Source organism: Mesitornis unicolor, unplaced genomic scaffold (genome assembly GCF_000695765.1).
Source record: "Mesitornis unicolor isolate BGI_N332 unplaced genomic scaffold, ASM69576v1 scaffold27159, whole genome shotgun sequence".
In the NCBI taxonomy this organism is placed as follows: Eukaryota; Metazoa; Chordata; class Aves; order Mesitornithiformes; family Mesitornithidae; genus Mesitornis; species Mesitornis unicolor.
The window spans coordinates 17,877-37,367 of NW_010208392.1; the positions used below are offsets into that span (position 1 = coordinate 17,877).

The following is a 19,491-nucleotide window of genomic DNA, read 5'->3' on the forward strand; positions in this document are numbered from 1 at the left end:
TCCTGAGCTTTGAGTGGCAACGTGTGGCCACGTGTTTGATAGCATTTCAGCATTTAAGGCAGCTACTCCTTGGCTTTTGGATTATTCCTCACTGGCCCTTGAAGTATATTGTCAGCCTCTGAATGCCCCAATTGTGAGGAAGATTAAAAGCGCTGATTGCAAAACTCCAGTAAATAAAATCTCTCGGTTCTTTGCTGACAAACCCAGTTTCTTTCCATAGCATTCTCCTCTTTAATCCCTTCTTGGCAGAACATGACATGTTTTGATACCAGAGCTCAAATTACCTTCCATGGTAAATAAAACAAACAAAAAATAAATAAGAGCTCCTTACCCTAAAAACAAACACCCACTGAAACCAGCTTATTATTTGTCTGATGCTACCCATGTGCCAGAAGATACCAGTTTGATTTTGTAATTGAATGTACTGATCTGAGCCTTGAAATGCTGAGAGGTTGAAGTGGAGGGACCATAGACACCCTTACTGTTCACCATCTAGACAACAAAGAAGGACAGAGCGAGGACACTAGCACACAGTTAGTGTTCAAATGTTTGTCTCTGAGGTCAAAACCCACCTCAATATCCAGAGCCCACATGGTCTGGGTTGGTGCAGACAGCTAGATTTGGATGGATTGAAATCAACCCCTCCAGCCCCACAGGAGGCTGCAGCAGCTGCCTGTACTCATAGCAGCTAAGGGGCTTTGGGTTCAGGAGGACTGGCACAGTCTGAGATTTCTTCACCAATGGGATTTATCCACGGGGTGGGGGGCTCCTTTTGAAGCATCAAGTGCAGGCATGCCCTCGTCTCTTCCACTGGCAGGCCTTTAACAAGAATTTGCATCAAGCAGGTCTTCTATAATGATTCTGTGTGGTTAGAGGGTTCACGGGGCACCTTGTACATGACTGAGTACACGGTACACCCTTAGCAAACGTATTTATATGTTTTCCCTGTGTTCAATATGACCCCTGTAAATGGAGATTGTTCACATGCAAAGAACAATGGGCTCAGTAAAACAATCAATTATGTGGGGAAGTGCACATTATATAGTCAAATAGACAACCATCTCCGTCCAACCATTTTCATTCTATTTATACATCTCTTCACTTAAAAGCATAGGAAGTAGATCCATTAAAAAATTGTGGTTTTGCTGCCAGAGTCGGCTTGATTTCCAAAAGTAAATGCATAGGTCCTTTTCAGAGGTTTACTTGTTTTATCTGGGTTGGGCAAGATACTCAGTTGGTGGTTCTGAGAGCTTCCAGGCTTTGGTGCTCAACTCCAGGCACTTTCAAGGAGCCTGGATATCTGCAAAAAGAGGTGCTTTGAATGTCATTGATTAGATACCCAAAATGGGACTGGATCACTTTGAAATACATACCATTGTAGTTTGCATCCTATTGTTTTTTAAATAATTACAGTTATCAGAGCTTTTAGATATGACTTGGCCAGTTTAGGCTTTTTTAGCATTCTTGCAGATGAAATTCAGGTGATCGTTACCAACAAAAATCAATGAAACCAAAAATCCTTTGCATAACAAAAAGTTATATATTCACTGCTTTATTTATCAATAAGTTTCCAGTATTCAGATAAGCTGATATAAACTGCTATGTCCTTTGGACTGTGGGAAAGACAACACTTTGTGAGAAGCGATGCTTTGTTTTGTTTTTCTAATGATGATTTATAACTAGCTGAGCAAGTGTAGTGTTTATGATTATTTCAGTTCTCATTGCATAACGTTACTCAAGTATATTTAATTTTAAAAATCCCAATTCCAAATAATGATCCTCATTCTGCAGTAAAGCACGTGAATAACTGCTCAAAAGAACAATCTCTTTGATATCCTTGAGACCTACATATAAATGAGCAATTTTACATGCAAAACCATTTGCAAATTCAAACTCAGTATTAATTAATTCATAGGGGAAAGTATCCACTAGAAAACAGTTCTGCGCTACCATACATTACAAAAGTGAACACTTGTGTTAACTTGAAAAGCAACCACACAAAAGGGAGGGAGGCATTTCAAGTGAGTGGATACCAAGAGTTGCCAACTAATGCTCACATAGATACCAACAGATCGCTAGCATATTGTCATTTCTACCCCTCCTTTGCAAATACTATTTTTTTTAAAGCTGTCAGCTGCTTTCAGCTTTGAAGCACATACCTGGGTGTTTGTGCCAGGCTCTCGTGCTGATGACACTTCCCAGCTCCCTTGCCAGCTCACTCCCATTGCCCAGCCAGCAGATAAGCCCACACCAGTGGATGCAGCAGGGGACTGGCCTGGGACCTGCAGGCCCTGGCCCAGGGAAGCCTCCTGCCAGTCCTCCTTTTTCTGGCAAGGGACTGTGAGCACTGCCTGTCTGTGTGATGAAATGCAGGAGCCCTGTGTACTCCCTGAGGATGGAGGAGCTGGAGAAGGGAGAAGGCCCTGCAGCTGGGATCAAGGGCACCTAAAACTGAGATGCTGGGGCATAGGGAGAAACCAGGCAGAGTGGGGTTCACCCTGGGCATGGTGGAGGGTCCAGCCAACACCAGCATGTCTGTGGGTCACCTACAGGTGACGGGGTGCCACATGTGATCTCTCCATGCCTGTCCCAAAGCCTGGGGGAGCAGCAGGAGGCCACTGGCATGGCCCGCTCTTGCCCTTACCAGGCTGACTAACGTGGCCAGACATAGAGCAGAGACTAGGTTGAAGCAGGTGAGAGAAGTAAAGGCAGAGAGGAGAGAGTGAAAACAGGTTTTCCTGGAAAAGTGAAGGAAATATATCCATGGGGGAAAAAAAAAAGAAAGAAAGAAAGAAAGAAAAACAGCTGTACTAATTCTTGGGCTTGTTTGATCATGTTCAGAGCCTCCCAAAGTCCCATGGAAGGCAACGGTTTTGTTTCAGAAGGGTGGTGCATACTGAGTGCACGTCCATGTGATTTTTGTATTTGTACGTTAAACATTTCCCCAAGATGTTGTTCCTTCCCTCCTGCACTTGGAATAAAGTGTCTTTACAAGAAGGACTGCCTCCAAACAGCAAGCAAAGGAGAGCTGTTGGGGCAAGATAGGGCACATGTAAATGTGTCTGAGCTAGCTGCTCCACCCAGCCTCTCATCTTTATATGAAAAAAAATAATAATAAATGTTTCCAATAACTAAAACAGGCAAGGTCTGATCTGCACAGACGGTCTGCAGGCATCTGCCCAAGAAGCTGACGGTTGGCTGGTACATCCTCATCTGATTTATGTTGTGTGTGTGTGTTAAGCCTTAAATTGTTGAGTCTCTGGCTGGCTGCAGTGGTATTACTGGATGGTTGGTGTATGTTTTCAGCTAACAGAGCTGGCTGTGATACTGGGGTTGTTGGCGCTGAATCAATTCCAATCTCACACCTGTCTGAGACAATGAAGGCCTTGTTGCACACATCTCCACCAAAGGCTGTCATACAACTTATTTTTCACATTTGAAGAGGAAGGGAAAAAAAATAAAGGGAGGACTGGGGGAATGCTGTCTCCTCACAAGACACGTTCTCCATGCCTTGATGCAGCATGCCCCTCTTTTCTTTATGGGAAAATATATTTACAAAACAAAGCCAGTGGCATGCTTTTGGAAAGTATAGGTTAATCTTGGCAGTTAAATGGGACTAAGGCTTCGTCTCCAGGGAGCTGCTCTGTAGGATTATGCCTGGTGGATTAAGCATGGGAGATAGGCACCTAGATTGTCACACTCCTACCGGAAAGTTTACCTTCAGCTGGATTAACACTATTAATAGCCTCTTGTCAGTGTGCCTAGCACCTGTGAATTTTACCTAGCATTTTGGGGCCATTTCTTGAGATCTCAGAGGTTGTGAAAGGTGCTGGGCTGGGATGCCAGCATGGCTGAGATCCTCTGCTTCCTGGCACTGAAGCAGCTCAGCCTGAGTGGAGGATCAGCCTGACTTCAGGCACCATTCATTCCTGAGATGAAGACAGGAGACTGATCTTTGTCTTAGTCATACATCTTTGACCTTGTGGTCTCCCTTCATTCACTCTTCCTCCTCCAGTTCTGTTGCACAGATGTCTTAGACATGCATCCTCTGGAAACAAATGTTTTAGAGCCTTTTCCTGTCCTTTCTCTTGCACCCTTTTTCCCACTGAGAGTGGGTGGCCAAGGGAGGCTGGGCCTGCAGACCTGTCCCATTGCAGGTTTTTTTTTCTATTTGCTATGTTAATGGCAATTTTTCACCAGTTCAGACAGGAGGCATGTGGCTGAGGTTTTCCTTGGAGCAGGAGTTCGCTTCCTACTGCTGAAACAGCCTGAAAATGCAGTATGGCCTTCCAGGCTTTCCCCACATTCCTGCCTGCCACTTATCAGCAAAGGCTACTTTTATACATATACTTTTGTATATACAGCCTCCTGCTGCAGTGCTTTTAGAGACTGGGTGCACCAGTTCAGGTGAAAGACTGGTTGTGCAGTTGAGCAGCTTTCCCACATCCTTTTCCTACACTTTCTAGCTAGATCTCCTCCATTTTTACTGCACCATCAATGGTTGCATTGCCAGGGCTGTGCAGATGGGGGTGGGTAGGTGGAGGGCTGAGTGGGAGGAGCGGCGTGAAATGCAGCATAGTATTGTGTTCTCGTTCTTCTTTATCTTGGCCTGTACTGCATTCTCTGTTCTTTGCCCCAAAACATCTTTTGATGAGGAAAGTAGGAAGGTAAAACGGAGACCATGAGGCACTGCAACCCTGCTGATCTCCAGTGAGTTTTGCAAGGTGCAGTATTAGACCAAAAGACAGCTCTTCAGCCAATGTAAGTTGGCCTTGCTCTAGGTAGGCCAGCTGAGGATCTGCCTTTCTGCCTTGTCAGGGTGGCCTTCAGCATAAAAATAAATTATTAACTTTGTAATGAGTGAATATAAAGACAGATGGTAAAGTAGACTTCTGTTGGTACTTGCATGCCTTTGTTTGAGAATACAGAAAAAGGCCCTGCGGTGATGAAGTGCAGACAGGAGCATGATGTTATCTTGCACCTATAAACCTTGCTCTGAGTCCACTGGTGGCCACTATCCAGAACTGCTGAGTTCAGACACACTGGCTTGTACTAAATAGAAATGGCGCTTTCAGTCTTCATAAACAGCATTTTTGCTGCAGGGCCCAAATCCTTCAAACATTTGCCTAGGTAATTGTCTGGTTTTGCCTCCTAGTGTCTCATCATTAGCTTATCTGTAAATTCAGACTGGCTAAATGAGCATGTAAGGATGGGGGAAGAGCTTCTGGAGGACGGGAGAATAAACCATTTCATATTTAATTCACTGGCAGGAGAGACAAATGTGAGTGCAACTAAGTGATCATTTTAGGATCACGTTGGGGGAAAAAATGAGTAATACAGCTTATTAATTTAAACAGATTAAAGAGCTGCACAAATAAATGAAGGGGTTTTTGTTTTGTTTCGTTTCTCTGGCAGTCCCAAAATATCAACAACTGCAAAACAACAAGACCAAATATATAATTTCTGGTTGAATTTAATTTTTAAAATTGTGAAAATGTAAACATAAAAATATTTCCATTAGGGCAATTTTTGAAATTTTTTTTCCTTGACCAAGCAAACAGTCCATAACCTGCAGTAACCTTCCTTCTTGCCATCACACTGGATTTTTACATTAAATGTAAATGCCTTTGCTTGGTCTTACTCTTACTTTAATAATTATTTAGTATTTGCTTGCATATTATGATTACCTTTAGTTTTGAGATTACAGTTTCTTAAATGGGAAAAAGTTCCTTTTGCTTATAATGATGACTTCTGATCTTACTCTCCATGCCACAGTTGTCTAAAACAGCTCAGTTCAGCACATTCAGTGGAGTTCAGCTGTGTTTAGCTATGTTTCTAGAAAGTTTTTGATATGTCAGTGTTTCATAGGTTCACAACTGCTAAAAGAGAACAGTAATTTTACATTATATTTCTGAGCAGACAGGGTAGTCACAGGGTGTAATCTGAAAAGAGGTTATAGCAAGCTAGACTGTTCAAGCCATTCAGAAGTGTTTAGCATATTAAAGGTTAATTTTTAAGATGTTTAATACAGAAAGTGAAACAAAACTTGATATTTGTATAAAACATCACACATTTCCTGTTCCAAAACCAAAAAGAAATCTTCCTCAGCCTGGCAATACAACAGCTGTTTGTTCGTTAATGCTGGGAATTACTTTATTTCTTCCACACTGGGACATTTTGTAACATTTGACATGTGTTGACACATCTTTTCTATACTGGATTACAATTTTCCTTCAACACTGTTATTTCTTACTCCACCCATTCTGGTAGCACCTACCTGCACACAAACCAGAAATTATTACTGGGACCTAGGTAGACAAAATTTGGGACCCCCCTGGGTCTCCTCCTGGCATCACTGCCCTGATGGGTGGCACATGCATACCCTCCCTGTTAGGGGCAGAGCCCTCCCCAACCACCCTGGTGTGTGTGTCCAGGGCCTTGCTGGCCGAGGCCTGCATGTTCAAAGCCCTGTGCCTGCTTATTCAGGGGTCTCATTTTTGGCACCTTGCTTTGGAAGAGCTGCTAAGGGACTTCAGCCCTGCAACAGCTTCTGCGTGTGTTGATTTGCTGAGCTTCTGGTTGACACCGTCAGTAGTGCTGAAGAGAGAAGCACTTTTAACTTCAAAACTTGTGTCACCTTCTGCTCCTGCAACTGTGGAGAAGTGTTGAACAAGTAGATGAGTCTTTACCTTCCTTTTCATCCTTCCTCTGACTGTCCTCCTCTATCCTCTCTGATTCAAGGGGAAGTCAGGGGAGACATCCTGCTGCCACCCACCGGTGCCATAGGTCGGGTGGAATCTGCGATGGCCGCAGCACAGCAGGATGCTGCATTCCTCGGCCATGCAGCAAGTGCCAAGGGATTTCATAAAGGAAGCTAAGCGTTTCTTAAACAGTATTTTAAATGTATTTCTGCACTGAATGCCCCTGACAACCCAGTGAGTTGGGGCTTTCAGCACATACTTCTGGTCTTGACTCATTTTTCCACTTCGGTTTTGCAGATCTCCTCAAAGCCAGCTTGACAGTTTAGAGCAGCAGATCATTTAATAGAGTTTTCAACAAGTCCATTTTGGTTTAGTACTATATTGAGCAACAGTTTCTTAGTTACCTCCTTTTTAAAAAAGTCTGTGCATCGTTCTAAGTCAGACTGACTTTACAAATATATGTTCACGTGAAGAAGACCTTACTTCACCTTGTAAATCAAAGCTGCACTCTGGAGAAGAGGTTTCATACCACTGAGCTCAGTATCATTTTTCTCAAGGTGACCTCAGTTGTTAAAGTATGAAGGTTGCATTTGATATGTCACTTACATTCTCTAAGTCAATAAAATGAACCAGTATGTCTTTAGATCATCAGAGATCTGCTTATTACCAAAAGTTGTTTTAATCCTGATTTGTGATGGAATTTAAAAGAATCCAAGCAGATTTCATTTGCCATCCTTAATAAGAGTTTGGAGGGTGATACTCCACTGTGTGTGCGGAGTGCCCCTGGATGAATTCTACTTTATTAGTTTATAGGCTTTCTTCTGAGCACTTGGGATGAGATCATGAAAGTGTAAATGACTGTTATCTTCAAAGGCCTCTTTTATACTGACAAAACTCCACCTTACCAACTCGTATTAATAATCTATTGCAATCCTCATTAGTTCACATCAAGGTCAGTGTTTTGTGGTGGATAAAATGGCTGTAAGCTCCAGAGAGTAAGTTTTTTCTTCCACTGCTTTCATGTTGAAAAAGAGGAGGAAGCTCTGAAAGTGTAAAAGAAGAGACTGATCAGAACTTTTTGTTTATCTGTAGGCTAAAGAATTTTAATATGGAGTAATTAGTTCCCATCATCAGGAGCAACCTGTAAGATACCTGAGGCCACATAGTAGTCATCTCTTTATCACCATGTCTCCCAGTGGACTGCAGAGACTTCCTCATTCAACTCTGCTCTTTTTTTTTATGGCATTAGTTTCCCAGTGGAAATGATCCATCTGAGAAACTTTCAGTCTCATATTTAATTGTCTTGAAACGTAGACACAAACCTAGGAAATGTTTCATTGTGGCATGAACTCATGACTGCCTCTTGAACACCCTAAGACAGAGTCCCACTCAGGCAATGGCTCTGGGTCTGGTGTCAGCAATCCCCTCCTAGGACCAAGAGGATCAGGTCCAGACCACAGCATGGAGGGTATTGCCCTGCAGAGGAAGGTGCAGGTAATCCTATGTGTGCAAATAGTGACTCAGTGTGACTTACAGATCCTGGCCCAGGAGGTATCTCTCAAAATCCTTTGGTCTTGCTCCTCCCCATGAGAGAGAAATTTCGGAGGTGTAACCAGGCTGGGATTCAGTTCACCTAACTTTAGACATCTGTGTTTTGTGTGTCTCCGTCTGACACAGTCATCTGGTATCTTTATGATCAGGGAGAGAAACAGCTGTTCATTGGGTGTGATTCACCCGCCTGGCTTGGCTTAGATGTCTCCCCTTAGGATGAAATTACTTGCACCCCACAAGTGTCTGTTTTACCCTGTTGGCAATAAAGTCTAGAGTCTAGACAAGTAGCTCAGAGGTAGACACCTACATTGTAGATCTCTCAGGTGAGATGAATCCTCCCACAGGAGCCAGGACACTGGGAGACAACATTACACTTGGTACTCAATTAGTAACCTAGTTCTGTGTCTGCATTTCCAGGGCATTATATACCTGCCCAAGGCAGGCTCTCATCAGCAGCAAGGTAGTGAAATGGGCTAATTGATCCGTCTCTTGGTGAGCATTGTAATCCGCCTGAGCCCTATGCTTCAGGTAGAGTTCTTTCAAGATGTATGCTAAGACAAAGTAGATACATCTCCCCCCAAGCTGTTTTTACAGGTGAACTTTCCCTGTTGGGGTGACATCAGGTAATTCGTATGGGCTCTGACTCAGCCAAGCCCTGAGCTCTGTGCCCTGAGTGCTCTGCTGAACTGGAGCCTTGCTTTCTGCACACACCAGTTCTCTGTCTGCTAAAACGAGGATTGCAATAAAACCCTTCCTCAGGGGGCAGTGTAAGGATTGAGGAATTAATTAACTAGGAGGTGGTCACATACCTAGAGTGGTTCAGAGAGAGGCAAAGAGGAGAGCGGTAGCTGGGACCTAGAGCAGCAGAAAGCAGAAGCTGAGGAAGGGAAAAGTGGGACAGGAAGAGAGGTGCTCTGTTGTTCGGCTGGGTTTGACATATAGACTACAACAGCTTCCCCTCCAGACTTGGCAAGATGTGATTTCTAGGTGTGGATTTACCTAGATGGATAAAGGAGCAGATAACTCCCTTAATAGTTCCCACGCTCTTGTCCCTGTGCAGGTCACCACAGACCATGCACTCTCCCAGCAGCACCATGCAACCTGCTCTCTCCCTGGTGCCTCTGAAGCTAAAGGAAACTGTGGTGCCATGCAGCAAGCAGACAAGTGTATGTGCATGTACACATGTGTGCATGCATGTACACATGTGTACGTGCTTGTAGTGGCATCCTTCTGCCACGGAGGATCACTGCATCATGCCACCTCCCAGGCTAGGCACAAAAGGACAAAGGGTGAAGTCTGCTCGCCGCCAACATCCATGTGGTATCTGTCCCTGATTTCCTCACTGTTTCAGTCTGTGCTTTATCGGTATGCTTAGAGATAGGGGAGAACACTGCAGCGGCATCGAGTCTGGCGGCGTGTCTCCTCCAGGGGAGTCAAAAAGAGTGGAAGGTCAAGGTTGAATTCTTTTACTTCATTCCTTCTTGTTGAGGGGAGGGAGGTAAGAGGAGGATGGGTGGCGGAATGGAGTCTCCCTCTTGAACAAATAACTGCAGCTCTCCAGGGTGACTCACACCTCCCAAGACAAAGAACAATGCATCCTCAATCTGCAAAACTCAGCCTTCCAACTTCTGTGTGTCACTGGCACCCAGAGACTCTGCAGTTTGCCCATAATGCCATCATGTTCTTCAAAGCAGCAGTGACGCCAGCCCAGGAGGAGTGTGCTTACTCAGGAGAGATGGTTTATATTTCATCTGAGCAGCTTATGTACTAACCTGCTAGGGCAGCACATATGCTGATTGTGAAATCACAGTTTTCACAGATTGGTATTTGGAGTTGTCTGCACTTCCTGATTCTGGCACCAAGTTAGCAATGAGACCTGAGAGGTTTTATAGGGATCCCCAGTCCCCACAACCAGTTACCATTAAAATGCTACTTCTTGTTTCTTTACAGCCCATTGCGTATATACAGTTTGCTAGTCTAGGTAGCTCTTTAAGGCAGCTTTAAACTTGAAGGAAGATGCACTTTACCTGCTCCTATCCCCAAAATACACATGGCTAGAACAGGTGCTTTCTCCTGCTGCCTTTGTTTTCATCTCCAGGCATCTTACTGACTTAGGACTTTCTTGACATGAGCATGAAGGAAGTGTAGGAATTTAAAACAAACCATTAGGATGCACTCAATTGTTTTCCTCCCTTCCCTTCTATCTCTTTCTAAAGAAAAGCTAGCAAAAAATCTTCATATAAGACTTCTAGTCTGCCACTAACTCAGTACTGGAGGGCTGATATCCTCAAAGGCACTGACAGATTTGCACCATTTTCTTTCTCAAGACTCTTTCTAGCACAACGTTTAAAAGAAATGGCATACCACAGAAGACAAGATGCACAAAAACTGAATGCAAAGCAGAGTGAACAGCAGAACTAGTGCTCTGCATCCTGGCGCCTAATCAAACCACACTCTGTCTGTGGTCTGCCGTATTTTTCTTTACATTTTATTGATCCTTCTCAGTGGCTGATACTCTCCTGTACATCCATGCAGCTCCTAGCATGCTTTGGGAAGTTCTGCATCAATGCTAAACACAGCAGCTAGAACAAACAACCCAGGCAACTGTTTTCTGAAAGGTTTCTGCTCAAGGCTGATTTTTTTTCTTCTTTATTCTCAAGAGTGTGATGCCTCAACATGGAGAAACTCCCTCATTCTCCTATCCCGCAGGAGGTTTTTTAGAGGCTCCAATGCCTCTAGAAGTTCTCTAGGCTTTGCAGTACTCCACAAAAACCACAGTAATATTGAAATAAAATGAAAGCAAACATTGAGGCAGGAGGTTGCTGCCAAAGAGCTTTCTTCCAGAGAAAAGCTGAGGATTTAGGTAGTTCTGCCCCCCTCCCCTCACTGACTCCAATTTAAAAATTTCCAGACACACGACATATCTGTCACTGTCGTTCTTGACCAGAATAAGTCCTGTCACCTGTTAGCAATCTAAAAGGGGCTTTTCAAGGCCACGGAGAGGAGTGAATGTTCTTCTCCTACAAATTTGCAGTGGAAATCAGGAGGTTTCAAAAAACTTTCCCTGGGGGCAAATCAGAGTTTGCACCCACCTCTGTCAAAGCAGCAGGTCTCCCAGCTGTTGCGCTGGGAGGTGGCTCTGTGGTGTGACAGTGGTTTCTGCAGCCTGGCACATGGAGGGAAACCACCCTGCAGGGTGAAGTAGCTGCTGGTGGAATTTTACAGTTTGCTCTGTAATTTTCCAGCTCCTCATGTTCCAGCGCTGAGAGGTATGAGAATACCAGCCTTGTGTGGCTGCTGCCACTGCCAGTGATGAACTTGTCCTTTGGAAAGTCCCCCTTATTTAAGCTACTGACTAATTCTTTCAGCTGCCGGGAGATGACACACCTTTTCATGGTGCTGCATTAGGCTGAGGATTTGCTGGGTCCCGGATGAGGGAGGGAGATTGAGTCATTTTGGATGCCTTGCTTCAGAGAGAGACTAGGTCAGATTCATACAGGACAATATCACAGTTTCTTGTGCTTCTCACACCTTCACCTGAAGCTGCTGGGGCCAGGAGGTAGTGTGAAAAAGCAAGCGGGAAGAAGAGGCAGAGATGGGCATGTTGGCAAAGGGAGGGAAGGAGGAAAGACTGAATTGAAGTTTTTAGGCAGGCGGCATCTTTCTTCTGAGCCCAAAACTACATGGAGTATTTCTGTGCTCATAGTCCGTTTCCTCTATTAAGCAAGGCACCTCTCTGAATGAACAAGTCTAATCAAGACCATTCCTGCCTTACACTCAAAGGAAGCGAAAGTCACACTATAAAAACTGTTTCCCTTTGGAAAGATTAGCAAATCAGACGAGGGAGGAGGGGGGACAGACAAATCCCAGACTCAGAAAAGCCTTTCAAAGCAGTTAAGGATCTGACTCTCTCCTTGTCTGCCTCTGAGTTTGACACCAGTAAACTAATCCCAGCTTTAATTCACCGTATGTCTTCTGCCAGTTGCTGCCTTTAAAGTGCTTGCCAGGATGGTGGAGGAATTGCAAAGCTCAATGCTACGCGACTTTTGGGGTTTGTTGCGTATGACAGAAATTTTTGCAACTTGAGAAAAAAAGTCTGGCAACGGCAGCAGCTATTTCACAATTCACCTCGCTATGCCAAGGATGGGGGGGGTTTCACTGACATAGACGGTGCCTAATTAGCTGCTCGGTACTCAGAGCTGATTTTTGTGTCTCCCGTGACTCTGACTTAGGTAGGAAAATCACTCGTAGTTTGTCCAGATTGCTATAATTTCAAGCAGGCAGGTGTCATTTCAGAGGCAGAGGGGCGAGGGAGGAGAGGAGACTTACAGGCAGCCCGTATGCAAGCACAGCCCGGCAGGAAGGGGAAGGTGGAAATGCGGGGAGCCTGGTTGAGTTCAAGGCATACCTGCTCCCTCCCGAGCTGCTGCCGGCTCCACCGCCATCCCGCCTCACGCCACGGCCTCCTGACTCACATCCTGCTGCTCCTTTCTGAAGCTTCCAGGAACATGCTGTATCATACCGAGATTTGGCTACGCAGCGCCTCTTGGCTGGGAGCAGGCAGCAATGTCTGACCTGCGGTGACACACAGAGAGCCGTCTCTCTCTGCACTCCAAGGGCATAAAACAGACACAGAGATGTGTGGGATCTAGCCCAGTGCCAGCCACACGCATCCACATAAGCATTTTTCCTTTTGGCTCATAGGTGCTGTGAGGACCTGTTATCTTATTTGAATTTGAAGCTTAAAGCTTTTAATATGACTAAGAAGAATTATTTTCTGATCAGAATATAAAATCTCACAGGGGCTTTCTTTTAGGCAGCCTGGTATGGTTTATTATATTTGTTATATAAAAATGATGAGGTGCTAGACATTTTTGCTATCATCTCAAGCAACATGCTGAGCTGGTCCTATGAATCACTGCAGTCCCACTGAAACTTACTGATTTATACCTTCCGAGTGCCTAACAGCATCGCAGGCATTTCTTTCGGAAGAGGGGGGGCTGTTATTTTACATTTTAAAGCATGTGCCTCCTCTGAAAAAGAATCACTTTGAAATAGCATCCCAGGATTTCATGTTTATTATGTCCCAGTGATTTCTATGTTCTGTATGCTCAGGATCAGTTTTATAGACAAAAGGGTGTTCTGTGCAAGTTCAGGAGATAATGCTGCGGTTTTGACTGAGACCTTGACTTGTCATCTTGCTCTCTGAGCATGAAGGGAGTTCTTCTCTTTTTGTACTTGACTACCAGTAACAACTTTGGAAGCCAAAATATGCCCTCTGTCACACTGGGACAACTCCATTGCCTGGCAGGTGTTTTTTTGCCCTGCTTAACCATGCTGGTTCTGCTGAGCAAGGGTATCTCATAGAATGGTTTTGGTTGGAAAAGAACTTTAAGATCATTGAGTCCAACCATCGAACCACCCCTAAGTCCACCACTAGACCATGTCCCTACGCATGACATCTGCTCGTCTTTTAAACACCTCCAGGGATGGTGACTCAATCCCTGGGCAGCCCGTTCCAGTGCTTGACAACACTTTCAGTAATGAAATTCCTCCTAATATCCAACCTAAACCTCCCCTGGTGCAACTTGAAGCCACTTCCCCTTGTCCTATCACTAGCTACCAAGAAAAAGAGACCAACCCCCACCTCACACCCTCCTTTCAGGTAGTTGTAGAGCATTATATAAGGTCTCCTCTCAGCTTCCTTTTCTCCAGACTAAACAACCCCACTTCCCTCAGCTGCTCCTCACAACACTTGTGCTCCAGACCTTTCATCAGCTTCATTGCCCTTCTCTGTACACGGTCCGCCATCTTGATGTCCTTCTTATAGCAAGGGGCCCAAAACTGAACTCGGTATTTGAGATGTGGCCTTACCAGTGCCAAGTACAGGGGAAGGATCACTTCCCTGGTCCTGCTGGCCACACTATTCCTGATGTAGGCCAGGATGCCATTGACCTTTTTGGCCACCTGGGCACACTGCTGGCTCATGTTCAACCAGCTGTAGTCATTTTGCCCACCTGTCCCTAGAATGTCTTCTGAACATCTGATGGTCTGACATGGAAAGGCCAATCTGAAGCTGGCCTTTCTTCACTGTGAGGGTGGTGAGACACTGGCACAGGTTGCCCAGGGACGTTGTGGACGCTCCCCCCCTGGAAGTGTTCAAGGCCAGGTTGGATGAGGCTTTGGGCAACCTGGTCTAGTGGGAGGTGTCCCTGTTCATGGCAGGGGGTTGGACTGGACTCCCACCCCAAACCAGTCTGTGATTCTATGATCTCTCCTGTGCACCCATGCTCTTGGATACACAGTGGGCCCAGAGCTGCTCCTAAGAGAGATGCTGCTTCTGTGTAGTGACTGCGCAGCACAGGGTTGCCCCTAGGCAGCAGCGGCTGGGAACACCGACAGGTGTGAACGCAAGCCCGTATGAAGGGCTGTGGCGGCCCAAGCCGGTTTATTTCACCACGGGTCCCGAAGGCAGCAGCCCGAAAGCCGCTCCCTTCCCCCCTCCACCCTCCACCATGACCGCCCTCCGCACGGTCTCCACCGCCACCTACTGATGCGCTGCTGCCCCCGCCACCTCCCGGCGAAAGCAGCGGCCGAGCGCCCTCCGCCTCCCCCGGGGTCAGGCTTTGCATTTTCTGTGGCTGGAAAAACGCTAAATAGGAGGACCAGAGGGAGCATCATGAAAGGGGGAGATTGGCTTTTTTTTTATTATTTTCCTGAGTCTCCAACCAAAGCTTGTTTCATTAAACTATTAAACATTATGCAACGTTTGTACAGCTTAATTACAACTTTTAAAACAAGCCGAACACAACCTTTTCGTGGCAATAAAACATGACGAGGCATGAGAGATGGTTCAATACTTTCTGCTTAATAGCTTGTTAGGCATGAGGCTAGAGGCCGAGAACTCCTGACTACACAGCAAGGTGTGAATTATTGCACCATAATTCTCGCCCCGGAGTGTTTTATTGCAATTAATAACTGTTTTCATGTTTTAAATACATTTTCTCACACCATAAAAAAAGCAGAAATGGAAAGTACTTGCTAATGGGAGAAACACTGAGCGGATTGGGCATAGATCACCAACTGGAGCAACTTCCTTGGTTTTGTGCTATTTTGATCTGCTTTTAAATGATTTTGGAATCCTCTTTGGCTTTAAAACCGTGTGGGCCCAAAGCCCTGTTATTTCCCTTTGTTGAAGTAGCTCTCCCTGCAAATCTCTTCACAGATGCTCTTGAGTTCAGAAGCAACTCCCATTTATTTGCAGCATATTTGCACCAAATTAACTTCAGCCACGTGAACCCACACATTCAGTTCCCCATGCCAAGCTACTAACTTCTGAGATGTGCACCTCTTTATTTTGAAAGCAGAAAAGAGATGGATTCAGAAAGAGTTTATTGCCCTTTTTTGAGTAGCTTAGTCCTGTGGCAAAATTGAACCCATTCCAATTTAATTTCAGGTAACCTGAAAGCTAAAGAAAAGCAGGTATCACAAAAATAAAATGCTATTTGTGGCTCCTAATCCAGATCCTGCAAACCTTTACCGGGAGTTGAATCTGCCTCTTGATACTGAAATGGTGCCATAAAAATGCTATGACAGTGATACTTTCCTCTGCTTGTTATTTAACAGCTGTGAATGTGATGCCTGGGGTTAGTCAGCACAACCTGCTTTAATATGTGTATATAATATAATGCGCTATATTAACATCACTGCATAGTTTGTGACTCGTTAACCAGTCTGATGTCAAAAAGCCAATCTTTAAGAGCAAGTGCAGGGATTGGGAACACAGGTACCAAGATGGAAAATTGATTGGTAGTTTGAACTTTCACTTAAGAAAGACTTAATGGAATGAGGAGATTAATAATGGGGGGTCTCTCGGGCTGTCTGTCACTGTTTCAAGTACCTCAGGGGTCAGTAATAGCAGCAAATGGATGAGGCCGGTCAGATACTGCGGTAGCCTCTTTCTGGATGTTACTAGATATGTACTTGGTCCATGTTTCAGTTTCTAGTCAAGACACAGCACAGTGCTCATTACAGTAGCACCAAAATAAAGAAACTGTGTTTCAATTCAAGTTTGTCAGTGTTTAGTAAATCTGTGACAAGGTTCTGCTTCCTCTTCTGTTGCTGCAGCTTTTTCTGCATCTTCTTCATGTGTTCATTGCACCTGAGGATTTTTATGGACCAGGATCCCATGTGTGCTGGGCAAGGTACAGGACAAAACCATGTCTCTTGTCCTGAAGAGCCAGCAATGTGAGAAACATGAGAAAAGTGTCAGAGAGCTGCCCCACCATGCAAGGACAGTTTGTACCAGGAGAAAACAGGGAGCATGTTTGCTTCTCTCAGCCTGAAAAACGAGGATGGGTGGCAGCACCTCCTTCACCCATACCCAGATCGCTCTAAAGACAGACTTTTTCCCTCGTTCCGGCTGTGCTAAGTGCTAAGAACAGAGCACCTGAATGCAGGTGATAAAACATTTCCAGCTTCACGGGCTCAGTGACTTCTGCAGTGACTGGGTTGGACAGAGCCCTTGGGAGAGAGGTGACAGACAGAAGGCTCTGTCCCCTGCGGCATCAGCCCTGGCAGAGCACAGCAAGGGGACAATCGAGGGAGTCTCCATCTTTGGGCTGCGATCTCTCCAGCCCAAGTATCATGATTCTAGTGCTGAACTGAAATCAATGGGATTGAGTGCTGAAATCAGGCAGTCATGATTTAATTAATCCCATTTTAGAACTGAAGCACACAGTGTCGTCCCATTACAACACCTGCTGTGCTGCTGCTTTGTGGTATTCATCCTAATGCTACCCCTGGAGACTGAATTCCCTCATCTGTCTCCCTGTCATCTTTAATAAACACTGACCATACATTAACAATGAGATTATGTTGTAATTCAGAATAAGACAGGCTTTGTGCCTGTGTCTTTTTGTTTGTTTCTACTGAAGTCCACTTAATCCAATTGGATGTTGCTTTTAAAACAGCATGAGTCAACCGAATTTCTTTTTAAGGAAGTTTGCCTGAAAAAAAAATTAAATATTAATAATATCTGAATAGAAATAAGTTATTCAGCAGAAAAATCTCTACAAGGCTTTAGTTTACTCTGCAAGTGACTTCACTAGTTTTTTAAAAGCTTAGAGTTTTGTATAAATCTTCTCTTCTCAACAGATGAAACAAACAAAATGTAAAACTCATCTCCATAAAGCACAACAAAATAATAATTTCCAGATGGGCTTTCTGATGGAAGATCAAAGTCCTTCATCTCAGACTTGGGAAATTTCCCTTCCATGCTGGTTTCAGTTTTATCTGAATGCAGTTCGTCCAACTTTGCTTTTTTCTAAAAGGCAATTAGCTAGATGAAGCTGTGGGAGAATGCTCTTAGAGCTGAAGAAAAAAGAAAATACTTTACTGAAAATAGTAAAAAAAAATTCTGGGTAGGTAAGGGGGGAGGAATTTTTCTCACTTTGATTTATATAAAAATTAGACATTTCTATACACTGAAAAGTGTCAGCTTCATATACAAAGATGAAATAAGCAGAAAAGAGTTGTTTCTGTATTGGTGCAACTGGTTTGGACAAACCCCCTTCCATGCATCTCTGATTTCAAACGTCAGCCAAAATAGTAGTGTGGCTAGAAAATAATAGGTTAGTGTCTTTCCATAAATGTTTTACGCATCTGCACGTTTTGGGATTTTGCTTCCAAGAAGCAGCAGTTTCTACAGAACGGCTGTACTCAAACGGTGTATGCATTTTCAGCTCAGCAGTGTCATAGAGCTTGTGTAAGGCTTTCTGTTTCTGAACTTCAGCCACTGCTAGTAGATTTACCCATCACTCTGAACTATATTTCTGTATTTTAGCATACATAAAATAGATGTATGAAATACGTGTTCATTTCATTAAGCCTGAGATTTAGAAAAAATCAAGAAAGTAAAATTCCCCAGTCCTATTCATCCACTTAGGAGTCTGTCGGCCTTCTGAAAGACACTAGTTTCAGTCTCCATCTCTACGTCACACACACAGAGACACATTTTCATCTTGTTTTTCTCTCTCTACTTTTCTCTCTCTAAGCACACTTGCACAGAAACACTCACAATTTAGTATTTTTGCCTCCTTGGTGCCATGAAACACATGGTTTTTTGGCTAAAAGGGCTGTAAACACACAGCCCGAAATACTAATGCATCTCATCAATGAATGGCCTTTTAAAGCTTAATATGCTTTTCTTTGACCACTTTTCCCTGCCCACCATCAATGTGAAATATAAAAAAGCTTCACAAGTAAAAATCAACCAATCAAAACTCACAGACGCACAAATGATATTTTAGAAAGCAGTTCACCTGAAAGTCTCTTGACAAAGGGGATTATGGAACTGAAATGTAATTATCTTGGCATTTAAGTCTCTATTTCCACCATGTGGTTTGGTTCGCATATTTGATTGCAAAGTTTTATCATTCAAAACAGCCTATAGGTCTCTTTTTCCTTACAGACACAAGGCAAGTACAGCCATCTCCGCCATGGTCCTATGACCAGTCCTACCAGTACCTGGGCTCCATTGCCACCCCCTCCGTGCACCCCGCCACGCCAATATCACCCGGCAGGGCTAGCGGCATGACATCCCTCACCGCAGAGCTTTCAAGCCGGCTGTCAAGTAAGTACCTAAGAGTTAGTCCCCCTGCACTGGGCCTCACCAAAAGCCCCGAAGCTGACTCCAGTGCAAACCAGTTGCAATGTCCGAGAGTGCTGCTGCAGCTTTTCTCCAGTTGCAGTGAAGCTTATAGCAGACCCACTGCGGCAAACCTTCTGCAACACTTTGCTGGGATTTGTGCAAAGAGTAAAGATATATGGTTTGAGGCCCAACATATCATTGTCAAAAAAAATTAAAAAGAGGAGAAAGCAGCACTTTGGAGATGTATAGAACTACAAAAATAGTTTGGAGTGCTATTGTATCTGCCAAGAAATGAATGCCATAGATATTTCAGTTCTGTTTCCTTCCCTCACTCTAAATTCGGACCAGAGCACAGCAGGTTATGGGTGGACACACTGACTCCAGGATGGTGGGGTTTCATATTTTAAGTGTTGCACTGGATTGTCTTGTTACATCTTCGTCAAATTGTACTGTAGAGCTTTACAAGCCAACAAGAAAATATAGCATGGAAGTGAAAGCTACCCCCCTCGTTTCCACCATGCTCAACTGTCCATCTGCTGACTCTAACCCATATATATTGAACCAATATGTGTGTGTTCAACAGCAGGA

The 19,491-nt window shown here is 44.4% G+C and overlaps 1 protein-coding gene across 1 annotated transcript in view; it reads left to right on the forward strand.

Annotated features, from left to right (window-relative positions):
• RUNX1 (runt-related transcription factor 1) overlaps window positions 1–19,491 on the forward strand; it is a gene marked incomplete at its 5' end in the record, with an annotated part of 31,630 nt that overhangs the window by 8,723 nt on the left and 3,416 nt on the right. The window contains one exon of the mRNA XM_010192500.1: window positions 18,724–18,885. Coding sequence (XP_010190802.1) covers window positions 18,724–18,885 — 162 coding nt within the window. The remainder of the gene's footprint in view (window positions 1–18,723; window positions 18,886–19,491) is intronic.